The 25,417-nt window shown below is 40.6% G+C and overlaps 1 protein-coding gene across 2 annotated transcripts in view; it reads left to right on the top strand.

Moving 5' to 3' along the window:
• The first annotated feature begins 12,198 nt into the window (after positions 1–12,198).
• Positions 12,199–25,417, top strand: part of inka2 (inka box actin regulator 2) — a 13,593-nt gene continuing 374 nt past the window's right edge. The window contains exons 1-2 of one of the 2 annotated variants that reach the window (XM_034532994.1): positions 12,199–12,650; positions 22,514–25,417. The exon at positions 22,514–25,417 is cut by the window's right edge and continues 374 nt beyond it. In XM_034532994.1, the coding sequence (XP_034388885.1) occupies positions 12,579–12,650; positions 22,514–23,785 (1,344 nt within the window). In that variant the 5' untranslated portion in view covers positions 12,199–12,578 and the 3' untranslated portion in view covers positions 23,786–25,417. Of the gene's footprint in view, positions 12,651–21,277; positions 21,381–22,513 lie in introns of those variants that run through there. The other variant, XM_034532995.1, reaches the window with a different exon arrangement.

The raw sequence follows: 25,417 nt of genomic DNA, 5'->3' as shown, positions 1-25,417 counted from the left end.
CTTACTGGCTGCCGGATGTAAGAAGAAGAGGAAGAGGAGGCCAAACAGGTTACACTACCTTTATGGACACGCCATGTCCTGTCTCACAGGGTCCACAGGAGGAGCACCGTATTCCAGTTTGAGAGAAGACCGATGACATGGAGCCGTTACTGAGGTAGAAGATTGTAGATATGTGAACCGAGAACCATGCACTTGTCATGCCGTGTATGCACTGTAGATACGGACAGAGTCGCTGCATTTCTAATAGTTTCTAACAGCACTACAGATGGTTTTACAGCGAGTACTATGGAAACATTTTTAAGACATTGCGCAATTAGCATATCCGCACATCAGCACATGCCGTTCAACATACCACGAATTCTCACTTAATTTAAAGTGAATTCCCCGGTGGAATAGTGAAAAGGATACTAAAAAGTGTTTGAAGACAGATTAAGAAAAGTGTTGACTGTTTACTTGAATTTGATTGGACTCATTTGTGTTACGTGTTGTTTGTCTAAAGAATTTTGAAGAAAAAAAAACCCGCTGGCTTTCTTTACAGCAGTATTTGAAAAGTCCGGTGCCTACGACGCTGCTAATATCATATCGCTGAAATGTGAGTTTTTTTTGGTCAAATTTGTATCCATTCATGGTGTCAAAGACTCAAACCAAACTGTGCTTTTTAGTTTCTTCATGTTTAAATTTCAGACTGGAGATGGACTTCAGCGAGTGAGGCTGACCTGACGAAGCAGTAGGTTTCAACTTGACAGTAAAACCCTCCAGCTGACCACACAATTACTTACAAGTGAAGGTTTTATATTTTTATTAAAGAATAAGGCCATCTTTATTCTCTTTTGTTTGTTATTGTTAATAAATCCCATGAAAACATCTCAGAAGTGTGTAAGCCTGTCTCTCCAAACGTTCGGACCTTCTCACCCTCTCTGTGGCACTCAAACCAATGTGTTCATACTGATGACACATATTTTTACAAAGGCATCACAAAAAAAATAAAAAGGTTTGTAATTCCCTCAAACACGGTGCATTGCCATTCCTAGCAAAAGTTAATAGTTAATATTTTCAATATTGCAGTTATTTTGAACTATTTTAAGCTGCGGATGACTACACATTTAGAGTACAAGTGACAGCAGCATGACAGGGTATATTGTAAATGATAATAATAATAATAATAATAATAATAATAAATAATAAACTACAGTGGCCTTGCCTACTGCAAGGAAAGAACATGTCATCCAATGTAGCTGTAGTTTTATGGAGGCCTATGGGCCATAGGCCTTTGATGCATTGACAATACATGTCAGTAGGGTTGATTTAGTGTTGATTTTGGTCTTTTCTTTGGATTTGTTGGAAAAATATAAAATACGTCCTGCCTTTTTCCTAAAATTAAAGAAATGATATCCAGTTTATATAAATGTGGTTGGTGCTTTTTGTCCTGTACAGTCATTAAAAGCTGCAGCTTTTATGCTGCCTTCGCTGTCCGAGAAAATGTTATTGTACGTATTCATCATGAACATGAGTGGGCAATTTAGGTTTCAAATGCCAAAAAGGTCGAGCACCACTGTGCTCACTTCCTCTAAAACAGTATCGGAGGGGCACATGGTGAAGGGGGAAGGGGAATTATCAATTCAGATTTTCAAGCTAAAACTGGAACTAAGAATCAACATTCAAACTGATTATTTGTAGACTTTTCAAACGGAAAGAACAAGGGTAAATTATGCAATTGTAAAAAAAATATTTTGGAAAATCCAGTCACTATGGTTTTGGCGGGGAATCTTATTGTGTAATCTTCTTTCTCTTTCTGTCTTTAGATAAATTCTAACAAAGCCGTCCAAATTAGTTGTCTTCATTTACAGTACCATTTTGTGGACTGAGTTAATGTTATATTTCATTCCATGAGATATGGTTGAGAGCCTCATCAAAAGGTATTTAGAGGACCTTGAGTTGGGATTGTTCTGTCAAACTACTTCCAAGGTCAATTAAGAAATCGGAAGCTTGACAATAGGCGATTAATAATTAGAGCATTCATGATAATCCCAAAGATCGTCACAGGATGGCAGAATTGATGCATTCTGACCTTGAAACTAATTTGGTTGAAAATTGATTAAAATGATTTGTTATGGTTTATGGCCTTACTCCTGCATTAATGTATTAATGATATCCTGTTGCACATTGTTGTTCATTGGAAGTTGATAGACGCCTGGTGTTTGGAATAGTTTGTGATTACTTGCCAAGTATGCAGTTGTTATTTGTATATTTGTTGTTTTGTCTTTATTGTTTTGCTAAAGCGGAACTACGATTCAATTTTGTGTTTTTGGATCACGAAGCACCAAGTGAAATGGTTTTGACTGTATTTGTATACATTGTGTTACATTCCTGTATTTTGTCACGTTTTAAAACCGAGGTGTGCCAAAACGGTCACTTTTACATCCTTTGTGGGAACAACAAAGTAGTAGTACTCCTTGTGCTGCTATAGAAAAAAAAAATTACAAACCCTTAAGATCATTTTTCCTCTCACTGTTATTGCAGAAAATAATGATCGTCTTCTCTGTTGTGTTCATAACTTTGATCTTGGTTGACACAGTATGGCTTTTATCACTCATCACCACCATGCTCCAACAACAGAACGCTCTTCTCTCATGATTACGGTGATTACTCGTTGTCATTATATGATGGACTTGACTTTGTGGGGGTCACTTTTTTAAAAGTCTTGGCATTGCTGTTTGTGTAGTTTGTATTCCTTTTGAACTGAACTTTTTTGTCTGTTTGCTGTGTTTTAGTATTCTGTCAGGTTATTTGTTATAGCAGCTATGAAGTGTCAGATGAGAATAAAAATGTACCACAACAATCAAGTGTCGTCTTTCGTCCCAATCCTGTCACCAGCATAAAAACCCGTGAATGGATATATATATTTGCATTGAATAGTTTCAGTCGTGTTTTTTGACATAGCTCTCCCACTGTGTGTGTTAATTCTTTTGACAGGATATACTATGACTTTTCTTTCTCTTCCTTGATATACTGCACAATAAAATATTTTACAATGTTTTTGTGACAAACTATACCGTGACATTTTTGACATACAATACTGGAAAATACAACGTGATAATGTTTTCTACGACATATTTTACTATGATATACTGTACAAATGACATGTATGACATACAACATAATTACATTTGTTCGTATTATTTGTTTACGATGTTTCTATGACTTAATATACCCTGACATTTTTTAAGCCACACTTTACTAGGACATTTTTTCATGGCATTCTATTCTATGACATTCCATACTATGGCATGTACTATTCCATTATATGGCATGTATTATAACATGCCATTTTATGGCATGTATTATATCATTCCATTCTATGGCATGTATTATAACATGCCATTATATTATATCATTCCATTCTATGGCATGTATTATGACATTCCATTATATTATGACATTCCATTATATGGCATGTATTATATAATTCCATTATATGGCATGTATTATAACATTCCATTCTATGGCATGTATTATGTCATTCCATTCTATGACATGTATTATGACATTCCATTATATGGGAATTATTATGACATTCCATACTATGGCATGTATTATATCATTCCATTCTATGGCATGTATTATGACATGTCATACTCTGGCATGTATTATGACATTCCATATTATGGCAGTTTCTATAATAAAGTATAGTATGACATGTAACATGACATACAATACATTTTTAATTACATTGTATACAAAGATATTTTTATGGTATCCTATACTGTCACACTGTCCATGTCATACTATGTGATATTTTTGAAGACTATGATACTTCTTGTTATATTTATGACATTAAATACTTTAAATAAAAAATAAAAATGACAATTACCTTTTGATAGGATGTTATACTAGTCCTAAATGAATGTCTTTTTATATTGTTGTTTATGACATAGTGTATTATGAGGTTTTATTAATGGTGGAGTATACAATTGATTTAAAACAAAATGTAAATGTACTCTTGAGTATCTGGGCATTGTCTATATGGACAATATAAATCAGTTGAATGTTAGGCTGCTTTGGCCTTTAATTAGTGAGCTTTATATTTCTGGGATGTTGTTACCTTCCTATAGAGTTCCTACACCTGTTTATCAAATAGAGCCTCACTTTTCACCTGAAACAACATTACCTTCCTCTTAGAGACCAACCAAATCCCTCTGCCATCAGTATCCTAAAAGTATTAGCTTAACCCCTCACAAAGTCAGTTAGTGATCCAAGGGCAAGACCTATAAAGATAGGTGCCCCCTATACTATAGGATTCCTAAGCCACAACATAAGATATTGATCCAGTGGCTCACACAGTTCTCACAGCAGGAGGACTCATTCCACAAAACCAGCCTCTAGTCTCCCTACATGCAAGTAGGGATTCCAAGAGCAGCCATGCTTCTTATTTGAGTGATCACCAAGCCAGCATTCTCGAGGGAAAGGAAAGTGGAGATGAGCTGGAAGAGCTCAGAAGACGAAGACAAGAGGATAAGGAGCTTGATGACCAATTCAAATAAAAGACATAGAGTAGATGCTCAGCATAGGCAAAGAAAATGCACACAAGGAGAGAGAGAATTGACAGACAAGCTGACATGATCCAACACATTCATATTAAAGAACCAGAGCTTGAGTCAGCCTTTTTCCAGTTTCATCAGACAGGATTTCTCAGAATATGAACACCCTGATGGGGCCTCTGCTCCTACTCCCATATCTCATCATGGAAACAGAGCGACTTCTTCCTTTTATGATCTGCCTCCTTCCAGGATATTAACTCCAGCTCCCCTGATGTATGCTGATTCTCCCTCTCATTCGTTTTTTTATCTCCCCTGATACCTCAACTTAGCTTTCCTGGAGAACTACCTAGGGCCTCCCGGACTCTTCCCATGCCTCAATTGATATCTTAAAGCTTAGCTCCTGTCCAGGCTCACTCTCTGCCCTCTATAGATACTGCTCAAACTGCCCGGGTGTCTCTTTCCCATGTGTCTGCTCAGGTGATACACTCCTCCAGTCAGCATGCATCTGCCAAGGTAATACACTTCTTCCCTTTCTAATCACCATGTACCTGTCCAAGGCCCTATTTATATAGCATCCATACCTGGTCCTGGACAGCTCACTTTCACAGGTAGTCTAGTACAAATGCAAGCCATGTCATCCCAGATGCCTCATTCTCACACCCCCAATGCCATTGATCTGTCCATCTGCTTATAGGGGATACCAAGACCTTCACTTCCGGTGTTTAAAAGTGTCTGAGATAATAACTGTGCCCTCCTCCTCAAAATGGCTCTGATCCCTCTTGACAATCATCTCCATCTTACTGAGCAGTATAAATACCTTTAGAACGTCTTTAGAACATCTTTATTACCCAGGAAGGAGCAAACCAATTGGCTCTATCCAGCATGCAAGATGGAAACACAGGCCACTGCTCTCAAGGCAAGGCAAGTTTATTTATAGAGCACAATTCGTACAAAAGGCAATTCAAAGTGCTTTACAGCTACATAAAATTACAAAAAGACAAATAAAATCATTCCATAAAAACATAAAAATAATCATTAATTAAATATATTAAAAGTGAAGAGTGCAGATAAAATACTTTCAGTTGTCAAACCGTTTTCAGCCTGGATTTAAACATTGTCAGAGTTGAGGCCTGTCTCACATCTTCTGGAAGACTGTTCCAGATTTTAGCATAAAACTGAAACGCAGCCTCACCGTGTTTAGTCCTGACTCTGGACCAGCAGGAGACCACTCCCTGAGCTTCTTAGAGCCCGAGATGGTTCTTATGGCTCTAACATGTCATGTCACGCATGTACGTTGGTGCTAGACCATGAAGACATTTGTACACAAGCAGAGCTGTTTTAAAGTCTATTCTCTGAGCAACAGGAAGCCAGTGCAAAGAGCACTTCAAGAGAAATATGGTCAGCCAAGGCTGTTAGTTCAAAGTAAAATTCAAGTATTATTGAACTCCCCCCTTATTCACATGGGTGATGTAGAAGCCTTTAAAGATGTTTCCCCTTCAGTCCAAGCTCTGGTGGAAATGGTGCTGTCCCTGAAGGGTCCTAATGGGTCTGAGTTAAGACGTGGCTCTCGTGCTGTCAGACTCCTCAGTAAACTCCCTGTGCAGTACAAAATTGGATGTGTTAAGCACTGTGTGTCATTATGAAGTGAAGATGCAGTAAATGTGGGAGAATACACAAAATGGACAAATGCAAAGAGGTCATGTAACATCTGTAAGGAACTTCACATGATTGTTCTTCATGATGACAATGTAAACAAATCAGCCACTGTGATGTTTACTTCCTCTTCCTCAGAGCTCCTTTACATCTCATGCTGAAAGTTGTCAATATATGTCTCTTTAATGGAGAAGGACCATTGAAACCTATGGTGCAGATATATATATATATATATATATATATATATATATATATATATATATATATATATATATATATATATATACTTATATATTCTGTTCCCACAAGCTGCTCAGTGTTTGGGTCTTACAAGTCGGCAGAAAACCATCTCATTATGCGCAGTGAGACAGGACATTGTGCAATTGAATGGTGCATCTGTATCCTGTAAACGCCCATCAACCAGCCAACTGAAATGTTATCAATGGAGCATTCACTGGAGGACATCCTGTCAGAGCACACATGCCCTGTAAAGCAACTACCAGAAGAGTATCAATATCTCAGAGGTATCCAATACGGTCTATTGATCATGCATGCCCTCTTCAGCTTGGACTGTGCTCAGCTCATCACAGCCACAGAGCCGATACGCATGGGGCCCTCTGGTGATCCGCTGGTACAGAGGCAAGGTTGGGCCAGCCAGTTTATTCCAAACCTAGCACACTATCTCCTGCAGTCTTCCCTGCTTTCAAAAAGTGAATCACTCAGGAATGTGGAAAGACTGGCAGATTGTACACTTTGCCCTACGTCAAAGAAAAGACAGGCTGACTTTGGTTGTACTCTATTCTTAGATAGTTAGAGTAGATGTATGGTGTAATGAGCTATGCTACTCAAATACAAAGAGATCCCAACATTCCTGTCCTTCAGGCTCCAAATGCAGCTTTGTTGCCCCAACTCTATAGAAAGACAGCTGATGAAAGAAAGATGTGCGTCATGGGGCGGTGGATCGCAACTCAAAAATAGCCCAATCAGAGTGTTTTCCTGAGGAATTCAATGCCCTCAAAACTGATAAATGAATGCCAAAGAGTAGCAAACTACTTCCCCCGTCTCCTTATTATGACCCTCATGTCTGTCTCATCAGAGTAGGAGGACGACTTCGAGGAGCAGAGACCCTTTGCCATGACAACATCCATCCAATTTATTTGTATACAAAACATCCCATAACTCCGGTGAGAACCTTGAATCCAGAACAAAGCCACCGTGTCTTCAAATGTATTACCCCAGCTTCCTCACTGCCTTGAATATATGTTGATTATTATTTTATTACCGTATTATTTTTTAACCAGGCAATATTATTTCAATTTTTGTTTACGATAATAACCCGTGTATTAGTAATATTATAAACAGTTGTCAGAGACATTGCATGAGATGCCCCTGCTCTTAAAACACACAGGCATCACCACATGAAGTGTCCTAGACAGATAGTCTGTAAAATGAATGTCTTATTTCTGTGGACCGCACGACAGTCTGAGGAAAGTCTTGAAGGCAAGCCTGTCTCAAAATCCTGTAAGAGCAGTTAGGGACCCATTATCTGCAGTAGTAAATACAACCAAGGTAACCCCTTGGATGAATTATGATCAGCAGATAACACACGTTGTCCTTTGGACAGGAGTCATTTAAAATACTGGACAACTTTGACACTGAGGCTTTGTGTCCAAAGCGAGCCAGGCAGCATCAGAGAGTATGAGGTCATCAACATACTGATTCAGAGCACAACCTGGAAGTGGTGAAAAACTATTGCACAGTACAGTAGAAAAATGTAAATTAAAATGTAATTGCTTGGCACTGGAGGTGAAAACAGAGAAAGAAGAAAGGAAAGTGTCTGAATGGACAGGAAATTATGAAAAATGATGGTGATTGCAGTGAGGATGGATGGAACATCAGGAACAACAGGTGTTAAAAGAATAATCAAATGAATGATTGCACTGGGGTGAATATGTGAGAAGGTTTTAAATGTTAAAACTTCTGTATAAGAATAAATACATTTCCCTAGCAATCAAATATGGTAATATAGTTATTCATGTTTTCCCAATAAGCCTTATATTGTTAACATTAATGTTAAGTTCAGAAGATGGTTCCACTGGAGAGTATTTCTCTGTACTTTGAGTTGAAACCAGGGTTTGCAGGGTGGCATGTTCTGTTGTTAAGTTTAAAATACTGTTTTTACATCAATGCTCAACTAACAATAATGTAATCAGTTTAATACATAATAGTAGAACTCTCACAGAGGCCATTTTTCTGCCTTGAGCGAGTACCTTTACTTTCAATACGTTAAGTACTTAATTCTGATCATGATACTTTTGCTGAAGTCAAATTTTCCACACAAGACATTTACTTGTAATGGAGTATTTTAATTAAAGTCTCTGAATACTTCCTCTACCAATGCGCATAAGGAACCAGTGAATAACAGGTTACATCCTTCAAACTATTACATAGACCAGCTGTTCCTATCTGCAATTGTGTTCATGTGTCACTAGATGGCAGCATTATACACAATTCCTCTTTTGTTGAGCGTACATGGCACTATCTAACTTCACACAATGTTTATACACCGGTATTGATTTTACCATCACTACTGGATTTAACAGGTCGACCTAATCAAACATTTAGTTTAATGGGAGAGTTATTCAGTGATTACATTCAACACCAATGTGTCTAAATCACTAACAGTGGTATATTTTACAAAATGCCTGTGACATAAAGTAGTATAATCGGTTTCAGGACCTACTCTTTTTAACGTTTACATTATCTTATACATCACAGTTTCCCTTTGTGTTCAGATTTGTGTCTATGTAATGAGCTGTTATAACACTTTATTTAATATCGGATATACAATTTCGATCAAGACATTTCTCACTGCAATTCTAATTCTGATAAAAAATATAGTGTGTTGCTCCGTAAACTTCCTCTTGAGTTAACACAATCCTAATAATAATAAAATAATGAATGAACATTACATGACAAAACTAGTTAGGTAAACCCAAAGCTTGGGAAACAGCATCTAAAAGCGCGACATAACATGAAGCACAAAGTTATGTTTGTGACGCACCTCTTAAATACCACTTCATGTATTTTACCAGGTGTTACTGTCAGCTCATTGCCGGCCACAAAAGGGACTCTGACCTTCACAGCATATTTCCATCATTAGTGGTTGTCTGCCTCGTGTCCTCACACAGAAGGACTGGATGACTCACACAGACTATGACTTATTTAGTTTGGATAAAAACAAACTGAGATCATCTTCATTGTGGGACAAATTATTCAAGAAGGGTTGATTGTTTTGAATTTTTGCTCAAAGGATATACTGTTTTCTAAATCTCTGCGGCCGTGTAAAAGTTATTGGTAACACAATTACAGTAATACCTGTGATGACACATCCTGACCTTTAGATGGTGATGTACTAACAGCTTTGGCAGACTAGGAAGCCTGTTTAAAAAGGGACATACTGTACAAAATAATAATAATAAAGTTTTATACCAAATAATCAATACACAGTGGCTCTGTATATATGCACATAACACATTGCATTAGAGCCACATATGTGTGTATGTATTTAAAGCAAGAAACATTAAGATATTGTTTAGTTTCTCGCAACTAATAATGTTATTTACAACTTCAATTATGGCATCACTCTCAGAGCCAACAACTTTCTTCAGATGTCTTTGATGTCAAAAACTCAATAATGTTCAATTTACTAACATAACACTTCAAGAATTACTTGAACAATTAAACTCTATAAGAGCCTGTTATATTGCATACTATATCCCTGAACTATGGCCACCTCATAAGGAATCTAATGTCTGACTGATGATGTACTAAAAAAGTACTGAGTAAGAAAGTCCGGTTATTGGATTCCTTTTATTTTTTCCATTGTCATCTTTTGTCAGTCTCCTTGTGGGAAACATAAACAGTTGCTGTTTAATGTAACATGATAATATAAATATATTATCAAGACTGTTCAGGAGACTGATGTGGTTTAATTACATGTTTAACGGTTTGGGAATGGATACATTACATCAACAAGAAAAACATTGCATCATCACAGTGCCTGGTCCTGTTTCTTTTAAATCTAAAAGCATGAAAGCACGTCATCTTCTATTCAGTTATTCTCACTACTACAGTACAGAGAAATGACATAAGACCTGCTCTCACATATACAGTAAGAGCATGAATAGACCTGATGCATAATTAAGATACACTTCAAACCTAAAGTCACGATTACGGGGAATTAACATAACTTACTGATAACTCCGGATTTGGACATTTAAAAATCCAAACGCTCAAAGGCTTGTTTCACAAAAGCAATTTGCAAGCACCGTCGACGCGTAGATCATAAACATCAGCATCATGTTTCACAAATGATTGTCGCTTGCAAGTTGCATATAAATTAGTTAAAAGCCTGACAGGGATCTTCCTGACTGTCAGCTAACTATTGGAACGCAAGTATATGTTGTTTGATTTTGTTAGTAAAACTTGTCAACGAGTGGCAATAATCTCATATTACAAAACGCGGCATGTTGCCAATTTGGACCAACATGCACTCGTGGTGGCAGAGTACACCATTTCTTGAAGTTTTACAACCCAGAGTATTGTTTGGAATATTGGCAAAGCAACCAAATTAATTGATAGCAGAGGATATTATATGTTAGTTGAATGGCAGTGTGTGAGTTGGAATGACATTCATGGTTTCATTGCAAGTCCAATCATGTTTAGTCTTTTCTTCGTAGTTTAATTCATTTTGGGCCAGAACACACGAAAAACGTTTAGATAGTCAAACAAGCCAGAACACTCAAAGGATGATCATACAACCATGTACTATATTCATATAGTTAGACAGTTAAACAGTTGTTGCTGCTGCATTTACTGACTGAGTGCTTCTGTGCTGAGTGATCTGAGGAGACACTTCCTTCAGGCTGCAGACTGACAGCTGGGAGGAAGTGGACACATGCAGGAGAAGCAGCTGCAGGTTGGAGGTCACATTTGGGATGAAATTATTCCGAATCCCGAAGCAGCTTGCTAAACGTTAAATTAGACCCAGGAGTCATCATCTCACTCCTGACTGTTAAAGATATATAAGTACAGCGCCTTCACACTCAAATGGGCTGATTGTATATCTGCAAATAAGACATTCATAGTCCAAAGAGCAGGAAGTATATCACTTACTGTATTTGAAAGGTTTTTACTCTTTGAGTTTGTCAAAAGGACACTGAACAAACAGAAATACTTAGAAATTGGCTGCATGAACACAGAGAACTCTATAAATATTCAAAGTACCGACATGCATGGCATAAAACATGCAAGTCTCTTCCTCTCTATCAGAAATTAAGTCACACTAAGATGATTTTCTTCATTTTCCCCTGTGTCATTGCTTTTCAGCAACACAATCATTCAAAAGAGACCTCATATTGTTTCCTTGACATCTTCAGATTGGAGGAGGTGCAGTGAATGTTTACTTTGCGTACCTTTTATGAATGTAACATCTATATTGTGGGGGATGGATTGACCAACCACTTCCAGTTGGTTTCCTTGCATATGCAGCTCTTCCTTCCCTTTGCCAATAATAAAGCGTTCTATCCGGGTCACAGCAACAAAAGCCAGTGGCTCAGGTGTTTCCTCTCTGACCGCGGTGAAGGTGGCCAGGAAACTGGCCCTATGGCTCGTTTCATGACACATATGGTTTCTGTTACACGCATCCTCCTTAAACTTCCTCTTTCACTCCAACAGTGGCTGCAGAATATATTCTACTGGTTGGGCATTATTATTGGATTGAGATGTCTACTTTTTGATGCTCTTTCAGTTGTGTGTCCAGATGTGTTAGTCTCATCTGTGAAATCTTTACAAGCTGCAGTGGAACAATCTAGGCTTGTTCTAGTTTGAATGAGACTTAGTCCGTCCTGAGAGGCTCACTCATTGGAGGAAATTGGAAGGGCAACGTAAGCGCTCCTCTTGAATGAGAACATAGCTGAGGGGAAAAAAACGTGCTGAGCAACACACACACGCACACACAGCAGGCTGACTGTAGCCAAGCAGCGGCCACTGAGAGAGACACACACACACACACACACACGGACCGAGTCTCTGGATGCAGCCACAAGAAGGACCTCATTAACATTTTTGGAGTAAACGCATTTTCGTCATCAGTAGTTGTGTGTATTTTTTATTTTTATTTTTTATTTTATTACAGGATTCGCGTCACGAGCCGTGCGCGCATTCCTCAGCAGGATTTGCGCATCTCCAAATTGCAAATTGTTCTCTGCTCTCCGCGAGAGCGTTGTTTCAATGCGCGTGCCCGGCAGAGAGCTCTCATAGTCATGCTCGAGAGACGACTGGCGACGCGTTTCTTCTGACATTCTTGTTTTTCCACCCCAAAAAATGGAACAACAGCTCTCCAAACCAGAATGCAAAAACATGGATGCGTGTCTGAGGCGACTGAAGCAAGAACTGGTATGTTCCGTTCTATCTACTGTACTTCTACTATTGAAGGATGCGCTTCTACTTTACAATGTTCATATTGCACATGTAGCATTTTCAATGGGCACATTGGCGCCAACAGGAAATATAAATGTATTCAAATTTTAAAAAAAATATTAAAACAAAATCAAAAATAGCATGAGATGTAGCGCTTTCTTCGCACAGTATGTGTCCGGACAGATCTCGCTCATATTCTAGTTCTTTAGCTTCAGTTGGGGGTGCATACGTTTATTTATTTTTTTAAATCGCATTAATCTGTGTAGGTTTAAAGCTTTGAGCACACCAGGGGCATGTGTACATATCCTCCTCCTCTCTGTCCGCATATCTGGGACAGATGTTGTAAGCTTAATGAGCCCAAAGGAGTTTCTCCTTTTCTGTCAGATGGATCCTAAAATAAACAGTTAGTTTAAATAGTTTATATAATCCTGTGTTGCAACTCATCAATCTCCAGATGGGTTGATGGGTGAATAGTCGATAAATCGATCGACAGCATCATCCAGCAACTGTCTTGATAAAATCATAATTCCAAGTTGACTTTTAAAGCAGAAAAGTCAATAGTTTGCTTGTTCTGGCTCTTTCAAATGTGATGATTTGTTGCTTTTTAATATCACTGTAAACTGAATATCTCTCTGGATTTTGGACTGTTGATTGAACGAAAAAATACATTTGAAGATCTCACCTTGAACTTTGTGAAACACCCAACAAATAAATGATTGATCTCAAACTAACAGATCAACCGATAAAGAAAATAATCAGCAATTATATTGCGGCACAGTCCTTATTTCAGAAGGGAGTTAAATTGGTAGTCACAGTGAGTTTCATCTCATTATAATGCCATAAAATGACTCTGTAAGACTCCCTTATTTAATATGGATTACTACCTCCTGTCCTATAATAAACAAATGTGTTTGATGGTGGCAAATTTAGAGCAGCTATCTCTTCACCCTGTCCTTGAAATTTGAACGCAAAATCTGTAAGCTGCACCCTCACACCCAAATCATTTGGCAGTGACACACTGAAGACCCATTTTCAAAGGAGCCTTAACTGGCACAGCTTTCCTTTGGAATCATCTTCAAAGCAGAGACAGATTTTGTTCCCCTTCAATCCAGCCACTGGCCCACAGAAAAGCCTTGCATGGCTGCGTGTTTTGCAACATGATCCGCTCTGTGACTTCTGTGAATTCGCTTCTCCAAATTAGCCACCGGTCTGTGAAGTGGCACTTGAGGTTTTAGGGGAGTAGGCGATGATGCCAGGAGGACACGTATGACTGCCATATCGCAGTTTGGTAACACAATAGAAAAAGTGTTGCGCCATGCCGGGGATCAAACAGGAGTACAGAGAGCAGATGCCGGTTAAAAAGCCGAGACTGGGTCCCCCTGCAAAGGACCATGTGGGATGCAATCTGTTGTTCAGAATTAAGGGCTGTCTTTGCCAAGGTTGTCACTTTTCTTTCCACTGTGACGGATTTTCATCCAGTGCCCACTGGAAAGCGGTAAACCAGCTCCATCTGCAACGCAGAGATCACAAACATCTCATAACCGACTAACACCTGCTGCAGAGTCGAGTGGCTCTTATGACTACACTTCAAAAACTATGATGTAGTTGTTTGGAATATTCGTAGTTAATTTACTACAAAGAACATACGCCTTTGATCACAGATAAACATTTGTTTAAGACCAAACTGCTGTGTTTCATTTTCAGTTTCAGGAAGCCAGTTCAATTCATCTCTATAAAATCAGACTGTTGAAACTATCTTCAGTTGTGTAATCCATCACACGCTATCTAAATCAAGCCTCAGTTAATTTTGTCAAAGATACATCATCGCGATAGTTCATCTTAATTGCAGATTAATTTGACGGCACGACATCACCCATGCCACAATACGTCTGACAAGATTGAATACAGATTCAGCAAATTAACTGCACAATGAGGCACGTTTCAATGAGCCTGAAGGTCAGACTGAATTGCCATTTCATTTCACTTCATTATACTGTGTGATTATGTTTATGTTAGCCATTTTGGTATTCAACCCTAAACTTGCCTTAATCAGTAATGAATGACGCGTCAGTCCAGCTGATGTTAGTTTTCCTTCCCAAGGAGTCCATGGTGGACTCTAGAGTACAGTTTTTCACATTAACAAAAACAAATATGCAGCTTTTCTGTTCTGTAAGTCTCCATTAAAAGGCTAAACGCACAGCTGTGTCGATCTCATCCACGCTTGTCATCTTTTTACGGCAATTTTTCTGCCTATATTTCCCGGAGTTCACAAGAAAATGATTTCCTTATTCTTAAACCCATCTTCAAAACCCGGGAACCATTAACAAGCACAATGCCAAACCTCTTTGAAATGTTGTGGGCAGAGATTCAAAGGTCTGGTTTCAAGAGTCTGCTAATTGATTCATGAAAATATAAAAAAGCGTGGACACCAATGGCTGCCAGGAACTGGTGCAGAAATACAACCAAAAGACCTGAAACCTTACAGCATGCATCTTAAAAAGGTTACCAACTCTGTGAAGTATTCATGAAGTAAATAAGTAACTGGAACTTGAAAAAATAAAAACACGTGTATGGTCCTTTAAATGTTCACCTTGCAGTTTAGTTTGGAGTCTGGAGCATTATTGAAATGTGAGCATGGCATTCAAAGCCTGTGGGGAGAGAGTTCTCCACAGTAGACACCCTGAAACCCAATGCGCCATCATAATCTCTCAAAGAAGAAGAGCGTCATACGAAAGTGCGAACACCGTGTCAGGGGTCTGGGGGAGGAGTGGGGTTAGTCTGTGTGGGGCAGTGTCAGGTCACGCTTGAACATTTGACCCTTGACCCAACAAGGTCTGTGGATATTTGTTCTGACTGCTGACCACATCCAACATGCCAGTGATGCTAAACTTCTAAGCTGGCAGAGTTTTCACGTCAGTGTATCATCGTTTCTTCATCTGTGTAATAAACTGAAAACACAGTTTGTCAACAGGCTGTTAGCTCTTATGTGTTACTATAAAAAGCACTGCAAGACTCCATAGAAATCCTGAGGATATAATGCTAACAATGACATATCTTTAAGCTCATGCATGACTCATCATTCACATCAATACAACAAAACTATAAGCCCTTCCTGCCTGCTTAGAGTCGAGGATACAAATGCTGACATGTCTTTGAGTCATCTTGTCTGAAATGCAGGGTTCACATCTGCATTTCAGACACTAAAGCATCAGTCATACCTTTTGGTATCATCACTGCTCAAGCTGCTTCCATATGCATCATACTCCTTTATCTGCTTCACACCTGAGGCACATTTCAAAAACATAACTGTCAGCTTGGAAATTCAACACCAAAGCCAGCAAGCATGAGGTCATGAAATCTGATGAAAAGAAAATAGTGCATCGTGTAGTCTGGAAAGCTTGTGTGCCTCATAGTTGAATGTTCTTTGTTACCTTTAGGGTGTGAGATCAGAAAACTGCAAACAGAACAAAGAAGCGTAGTGGTAGAACTTTAAGCGTGTTTGTTTGGTGGCTCCCTCATGGCTCTCCAACCTGCCCTTCCTTCCCCTCGGCTAAAATTGGCCTCGCTCTCAGTGGCAGCTGTGGGGTTTTTGGATGGCCAATCATTGTGTTTAAGATGGCTTTTACAAAGCCTGTTTAGCATTATGAGACCGTACGCACATAACCCACTATGTTTTTGAAGAAATAAAAGTGGATTTAATTCTCATGGGGTAACGCTCGCGACTGATGTTTAGGGCAATATTGTGCTCGCTCGTGTTCTTTGTGTCTGGGGCCTTCGAATTACATTTAGTCTCAGGTTATTGCTTTGTCTGGCCAAAAGAAATTGGACATTTTCGAATCGTTCTACTAAGATGGGAGATCTTTTTTGTAGAATGTATCAAAACAGCAATGATTGTTTTGTTTTGGCCACTTGGGGAATTAAAAGAGAATATTGTCAAATAATTACCGTCTAAAGTTGTCGTGGTGAAAATGTCATCATACAATGCGTATTAACACATCCAATAGATAGTAGAGTGGGTTAATAAGAGTTTTATTTTTCTTCTACAATACACACTTCATGAATTCCAAAATGCTCTGTATTTCACACTGAACAACTGACACATAAGTATGAGTTTGATAACAAAATGCATTAAAGCATATGGATGCTTATTAACTCCCAATAAATCACTTATTACTTACTAATTGAGCTTTAAATGCTGCATTATAATAATGCAAATAATCATGACAGCTTTCGGTGTGAGACGGATCCAGAGTCTCTACAATATTAACGTCACACTTGATGTTATAACTGTGGGCTGGAGAGTCTGTCGTGCACTCTCTCTCTGCCCACATGCAAGGCGCTGACGTCAACGGCTGCACTCTCAAAGATCCATCTCACAATTATTGCTTCCATTGAGGATTTTCAGCCAGGAAGACAACAGATTTGGGTCGCAGATATTTCCCAAATATCTTCTGACTGCCAAAGACGATGATACGGACCTTAATCATACTGGGTCTCCCTCGGCAGCATCGTTTTAGTGTGGTCCTAAATGAGCTGTAGCAGGAAACAAGTTATTAAACCCCTCCCGTCTCTGAAACGCTATCAGGGAGTCTTTGTTGGGCAGCAGGTCAGAGAAGGAATGATACATTTGGTTTAAATAGTATCTGTTTTAAAAAAGGGACAGTTCACCAACATCTCCATGTCCTCTTACCTCTTGCTAACAGTTTGGGTTTTATTTGCCAAACCTTTAGGATATTTGTCTCTGATATTTTGGATGCTACCCTAATACACCAGGAGGTGAATGCTCACAGAGTAGAAGTTATTTTGTAAAAGAAAACCCGACATTGACTCTTGGTATGAACCAGGGTGGGAGCGGCCTCCTGTGTTACATTAAGTGATGCACACAGCCACTAAAGAGGCTTTGTATGTTCCACAAAGACAGTGTATGGAGGCATTTGCACAGACAACCGGTACTGTCATTTTTCTTGGGAGCACAGTCTCCGATAATCCAGAAAAACCACAATACTGTTTCTGAAAAGAGTCGTTGCTGTAGAAGTTTTTTAATTGACACTGTAAGCGACACCAAAATAATTCCATTTACCTCAGTGGTACTGGTGTGGGTGCAGAAATCTGAGAGACAAATATCTAAACATCCGCACTAACAAAACCTCAATTTATTTTTCTAGTTTTAGGTGAACCAACCTTTGCCTGATGTGAGGAAGCTATTGGGGAGACATGCAAGCGTAGCATAACACCATATTAAATACACCAAGTATGACATTTGGGTGAAATATATGGATGTCCACAACTAACCAATTTGTCATGACATCTTACAAGATGTATTTGTGACCCATACACTTTTGTCGAACATTATTCAAACTTCTTCCTCTCCCGAACATGACCCTGAGGACATTTGGACCTTTTTTTCGTCAAAGAGGCATTCAATGCCATGTGCACAGTAATTTATTTATTTCAGTGAATGCTCTACAGCTTTATTGCCCTCTTGATCACAACCTCGGGGCTGTGCACAGCGGCCTGTGGCGTGTCCAGCCGCTCCGCCACAGAGAGTCTCTCTGTGTCCCCCGGACAGAGACCCCATTCCTGTCCTTGACCCACACAGCCCACCATTCATTTTAAATTAGGAGTGGAGGTGGAGGGAGGGTGGAGTACACTAGCTGCTGGCCAGCTCCTTCTAAACAGGAAGACCTTTTGCGTCCGATAACCTCGGCCTCACGATTTCCTCCCCCACCAGCCAATAACAGATAAACAACAACAACAGTGAACAGCCTGTATTTCACTGCCAGATGAGAGCGCTGGTTTATTTTTGAGTTCTGCTTGGTGTGTTTATTTCTCACCTATAACAATACAGTTAACGTATACCAGTAAACACAACATACACGCACACACATACATGCCTTATAAAAAAGACACTGACTTCATCCAAGCGAGGCGTGTTGTGACATGTTTGGATGTGTGAGCTCAGTGTGTTTGCACAGTGGATTTATTTCTTCTCTTCATAACTGAAGGAGGTAATATCGAGGCTGCAAGGAAGAGAGCTCAAAGAGAGGAGCATCGATTTATTTATACTTTGTGGTATTTAATTCACTTGCATGCATATTGAATGGTTTATGAAAGCATCTCTACGGTACATACTCTTGATGTGAGAATTTTTATTAAAACACAAGAATCAATTTTCTTTTTTAGATTAAAATGGCCAGAACTTTTTAATAAGACTCCATTCAACATTGATTCAAGACTGCCAGCCATTGTTCTTACACTTTGAAGCATTCAGCCTTTAATTGCCAATTATGTCTGGTTGGCTGGCATCGCTGCAGTCAAAGAAGAAGTAGTGGGGGTGGCGAAGGGGGAGAATCTGGACATCCAGTCCATCTTACATCCATTCAGCAGGTGTTCACTCGGTTTGCCTATAGAAATACACGCTTGATAGATTAAATGGCTGAAGTTTGGATGCTCCAGTTCAAAAAGAAGATTGAACTAAACTTAACAAGACTGGGTAATTGATGCTCGTGTTTCTGGGCAGTACAAACATTTCCTGCAGCCCCAATTTCACCCCAGTTCTCTTATTTAATTAGATTAGACCGTATTCTTTTTCTCATCTCCATTTTATTCTGGGTAAGACCTCGAGGTGCTCATGTAGTAGGTCCTGTCAGGTCTGCATCCTCTGTGTCTTTGTCCTAATGAGGCCCTGAGCTGACTCACACATTGTAAAAGTGACACATCTCAAGAATTCAACATCCGTGTTTAGACTAGAAAACACTGCGGGACCCGATTTTAAAGTAACCGTCCCAAGCAGACGGCATAATTAATGTTGGCAGGCTGACATATTTGGGCCACAAAGTTCAGCGTTGAAATGGCAGCGGTTGAGTTAGTTGGTACGGTAAAGGTGGAATAATAAGGTTAAGTCTACTACTGTTCTTCTGTTTGTTCCTTAGGGCACAATATGAATTGTTAATGTAGCCTTAGAATAGAAATGCCAATCAACAACTCAGTGTATTTTTAAATACGCCTGCATTTTGGCGGATAATGGGAAAGTTGCATGTGAGTGTTACATTAGGGTGTTTTTTGTTTTTGCGTGTGCAAACAGGTGAGATCCTTTTAGACTGCAGATAATATTTCAAAAACAGATTTAAGTGATCGAGATTTAACCAGCAGCTCAGAGTGTGGTAATCCCTCAGCTGATCCCTGCATAAACATGTCTGCCTCCGAAGATGTAACGACAATACATAATTCCGCACGTCATCTTGTCTTCAGACTTGTTGACCTTTGATGTGGAGGAAAGTAAACCATAATTATGTGCTCTCCACCAGCCTCTCCCAGGACTCAGCCAATTACAGCTACTGAAGTCAGCCATATGTGGAAGGCACAAAGACAAGAGACAACCTGATTGTACTAATTACATTTACCTTCGCATGCCTAATTTAGTGATGCAAGTGAAAGCTCTGCGGCTTTTGTTCCCAGCATGTGCATTGATAGGCTTATTATCTGATCTTAGCGGCTGTTAGCGCCCCCGTGTACCTGCACAGCCATATGTTAGTAATGAGCAGAGGGCTTTAACCCAGAGGTTTAATATTAATGATGCAGGGTATTAAATAAGTGTTGACGTACAGACAACGTGAGTATGGAGTAACAGAAAATGAATTGACACCAATTCTTATGAGCAATTAAGTAATTTATCGAGGATAAATGCAAAACATTCTTTGGTACGAGCTTTTAAAATTTAAATATATATCGGTTATAAAATTATTTTGGGCTTAGACAATTCTCTTTTATAGATTAAATGATAATATTCAATGAAATAATCAGGATTATTTATAAAAAACAAATCAGATAATAAATAATTATATAAATAAATAAATAAATAATAAATTTGATATTTCATGTATTTTTGGGGATAATCGCTTGTTTTCGCTAGATTTTTATTTTTTTTATCAAAAAAAACCCCAAGTTTTGTAATCGACGACATTTGTCTGTTTTCCCAGAGAAGCATCATTCTAAAGAGTTTCTTCTCTCACGGCGATTAGAAGTTGCTTTGTTTATGATGCCGCACCGTCAGTTGTCCGACGCAGCGACCTTTCCCACCCTGGGGGTCGACACATTCACTGCTCCCTCAAGATTAAGTATCACAGCCTGGTGATGTTACAAACAACAACCCCCCCCCCCCCCCCCCCCCCCCCCCACCCCCCCCCCCCCCCCCCCCCCCCCCCCCCCCCCCCCCCCCCCCCCCCCCCCCCCCCCCCCCCCCCCCCCCCCCCCCCCCATGTGTTCTTATGGTGTCATCCATAATTAAATCCATCAACAGTTTTCTCTTTGACATCTAAACATATGGCGAGGGATCCCTCCCCATCACACACACATACAACCCCTTCTCCCCCCTCTGCCTCCCATCCCTACTCATCCGGCTGACTCTCACCGTCCCTCTCACTCGCCGTCTCTCCTCTTGCTCCTCTCATTGTCGGTCTGTTTCCGCCTGAGTGCCCCCCCCACCCACCCACCCACTGTTTGGGGATTACAGTCTAGACGGGGAACGCTGATTGGCTGTCACGCCCAGCGGTGTCCCCCGATTGGAGAGAGATACATATAGGGGCCGTCAGACGGATCTGTTTGAAAGGTGAGAGACAGCGACAGGCTGGCAGAGGTGCAGACTAACAATAACAGAGAGACAGTCAGGGATATCTATACCTCCTGCTTTGTGGCAGTTCATAGAAGGTAAGGTGTGGGTTTCAATTCTAATGACGTATTGATATTTATATTTATTTTTAGATATTACCTTTTTAAGTAGCCTTTTAAAGTTGTAGTTATCATGATAGAGGCCTGTTTTTTGCATAATAAACTGCAATTCTGTTTAGTTATCTTTGTTGCTGCGATTCGACCAACAGATCCTGACAGACGGGTTGGTTCATGGGGAAAAGAAGGGTTGATCACTGTTGCCTACAGTAGATGTTTCGAACCAACCTTTTCTCACAGACACTGGCACGTTTCTTCAAAATTCCTGGCATGCTTCCTTTCGTCTTCCCACAGATGTTTTATTTATTTAAAGAAAGGTGGCCTCCCGGCAGATTTGCTCTTCAATCAGTTGGTTCATTTGCCAATGTGAGCATGTTCTGATAAGAAGATAAACCTGTTGTCATATCAAGAGAATGATTCACAGGTCTGGGTCAAAGGATTCAAGACTACAAGTTAAGACACGGGTCAGGATGCTGCCTCTGGGTGTTCTGTCTGGCTTCAGGAGAAGATGCTTAGTCCAGGATCACATGAAGCAAAAAGAGAGGGGAGGAGGAGACAAGCAGAGTGTATTGCTTCTGCACAGAAGGAAGTAAGAGTGAAGACAAAGAGCCCGAAGCAATGAGCAAATATGGATTAAAGTAAATGGATGGGAAATAGAGATAGAAAAGAGTATAAGATTGAGGAAAAAATGGGTTGGATCTTGTCTCGTGCTGAGGCCATATGGGACCCTGGCCTGTCATCCAAAAATAGGTCACATGACCCATAATTAAACAAGGTGCACAGCCTGAAACAAACAAGAGTCTAACAGACAGCGACAAACAGCAGGGCCTTCACAGTTATTTTTATTCATAAAGACATGAATTTAATGCTTTTTGTATTTGTTTATATTGCCAGTTGATGTTATGTAATTGAATTTGTTGCTGAGATAAATGATGAACAAGAGGGGGGACAGGGAAGAAATCAGTCTTTGATGGATGCGATGTGTCTTGCATGAGGCTGAGGAGTCAAAGGAATTAATTGACAGCCTCTACAAGGTCGTTAGCTGTTAAACCGATGTGAACATTTTAGATTTTTCTTGTCTCTCATCATGTCTTTATCTCTCCGTCTCCCTGCAGCTGTGTATGAAAGAAGCCGGAGATGGCCTCCACGCTCAGATGAATTCAATGATGGGAGCCCTCCAGGAACTCAAGCTCCTTCAGGTTCAGACAGCGTTAGAAAACATTGACATTTCAGGCCGGCCTATTAATCGAGGACTGCCACATCCAGCTCCCACTGAAGCATCAGCTACAGCGGCTTCCACCTCCTTCAAGGACCACGGGTCCTGCTTTAGTCAGACCAAGCTCGAGGAGCCACACCCGAGTCCAATGCTGAATCCGAGGCCGTCTCTGGAGAGCAGAAACGCCTTCAGCCGAGATGACAGGACCCAGTCTCGAAACAGAGGCAGCCTGGAAACCTCGTCTTCCTCAGCATCCAGCTTTGAGAGTGAGAGTGAGGGAAGTGAAAGAAGTGCACGAAGCGCACGAAGCGCACGAAGCGCACGAAGCGTGAGAAGCGAGAATGACCTTGAGTCTATACCCAAGAGGTGGTCAGGATACTCCGCTCCACAGGTGGATTTCTACGGACCAATGGTGGGAAACCCTCCACCGGAGCCCTACACTCAGCCACAGGCTCCCCATCGTGCTCTGGGGGTGGACCTGCCTGGGATCCTGTACAGCCTCTCCAGAGAGGGCCCTTCACTGGACAGCGACTACTCCCAGGACAGCACAGATGACGGCAGCGACTGGACTTCTTCGCTCATGAGCCACAGCCGCAACCGTCAGCCCTTAGTGCTGGGCGACAACGTCTTTGCAGACCTCGTGGGCAACTGGCTAGACCTGCCAGAGGTGGAGAGGGAGGAGGCGGAAGAAGAGGAGAGGATGAAGCAGAGAGAGGAGAGGATAGCAGACGGAGGGGCGGACAGACCGGACACCCCAGCTCACCCTCTCCGCCTCAGCCGCTCGCAGGAGATCTGCAAGAAGTTCTCGTTAACCACAAACATCTTCAAGAAGTTCCTGCGCAGCGTCCGACCCGACAGGGACAAGCTGCTCAAGGAGAGGCCCGGCTGGATGGCTCCTGAGCTGCCAGAGGGAGACCTCTTCAAAAGGCCAAAGAAAGTGGCTCCCAAAAGTTCAAAAGGCAGCTTCTACCTTCCCTTCTGGGCAAATGGACAGCAGGTCAAAGGCAGACCGTGTTCTCATCTAGCTGAAGCAGAGAGGAACCACCAACACCACTTCCCCCAGGTCCACCAGCAGCCATTTGCTGGGATGTATTTAGACAGGAGACCGCCAGAGACGGGTCTGGAGAAAATGCAGCCCTTGTTTGACTACAACACAGCTGTGTGGGTCTGACACTGAGTCTTGGGCCAACAGACTGCCAATTGATGCCAAACTGAGTGAGTGACAGGTGCTGGTGGGATTTTGGGCTTTACTGGAGGGGGATTGAATGAATGAGACGGTTGGATACAGTTATCTTCCAGAAATGAACCGATGAACTTCACACCCACAAGATTATCAGGGCAACATTTTGTCTGACAATCCTCAAAACCTAAACCTTGTTTGTTGTGTGTGTCTGGGTGGGTGAGTGTGTGCTGCAGAGTGTCTGAGACAAAGACATTTTTTGAAGACTTATGCTGCAAGTTTTGTATTATTCAACTTTCATCTTATGTGTGTGCGTGTGCATGTCTGACTGGGTTCTCCAGATGTCCTGAAAGACGGTACTTTGATACGGACATCTTTCTCAGAATGTCTCCATCATTACAGATCTTCATAACATAATCCACAGACTTTTCTCACTGCTATGCTGCAGGACTCTATATCTCACTTCTTTGCATCTATGAATAGAAACACCAACTGTTGGATTGCATGGTTATCGTTTGTATAAGCGATGCTACAAACAGCTGTTACTGAACACACTGCCACTGAACACAGTCATAAGCTCACTTTAGTTTCCAACAGGCCTCGGCGCCTTGGAAACTCAGGTTTAACTGAACCCGTCTCATTCACCTTGCTCAGGGAATGAATGTTACACAAGAGTTAACTATGAGACACTTCCGCATTTCAAGTTTATAGAAGTCTTGCCTCATCTCTGCTTGCCTGGAAAGACACAACAGCAATACAGTGCATGTCTAGTTCAAAGAGTGCACATTAAACTTTGAGATTTCTCCCTAGTAATCAGAAATGTTTGTCTTTGTAGTTGTTAGAAATGCTTGTTTTTCTTCTCTGCCATGCAGACATGGCACATGTTGGGTCAACTGTCAGTCCGCAGAGAGACGAGGGGGTAAAGATGGCAGAGCCAACCGCGAGTACTGGCTGACTGACATCTGGTACCCGGCCATTATGTAAAGCTTGTTCGCCGCAGCCTCAATGAAGTTCAGAAACTGGCTTGTTTAATCCCAAAGCTATGAGCATGAACTGAATTATTACGATGACGTTACCTACTGTGTGCGTATATGGTGAATACATCACAGAGCATGCAACAGTGATGAGACAGTTGAAAATGGAGGTAAAGACCCGTAATCTCAGACAGAATCAATGCACAGAACATTGTACATATCAATCAAACTCATCAACCAAACAGCAGCAATAAGAACATTTACTGTAAATCAAAGCGCATGGTTTTCATAATTCTTCACAAATAAATCAGTCCAAGTAACATTACAACAAACAACAACTCCACGCATGTATTTAAACAACAAACCGATAATCTTACAATATTTATTCTCTTGTATCATATTAAACGATTTCAGTGTTTGTTTGTTTTATTACTTCGACCAGCATCATAATACTGGAAAACAAACGACAGCTTCCTTCACAAATTGACATAAATATCAGGATTTCCTCAGTATAATAGATGACACTGCCCGTTCTGACTCGAAACCCTTTGTTTCTATAGAGTACCACTGTTATGCAAGGACAATCTGATAACTTCTTACTATTTTGAAAAAAACCCAGTTAATTTGACTCAGTTTTAAATGGGGTCCC

Source organism: Cyclopterus lumpus, chromosome 5 (assembly GCF_009769545.1).
Source record: "Cyclopterus lumpus isolate fCycLum1 chromosome 5, fCycLum1.pri, whole genome shotgun sequence".
Taxonomy (NCBI): Eukaryota; Metazoa; Chordata; class Actinopteri; order Perciformes; family Cyclopteridae; genus Cyclopterus; species Cyclopterus lumpus.
Note: the sequence above shows the minus strand (reverse complement) of the source record. Positions and strands in the feature narration are given on the sequence as shown.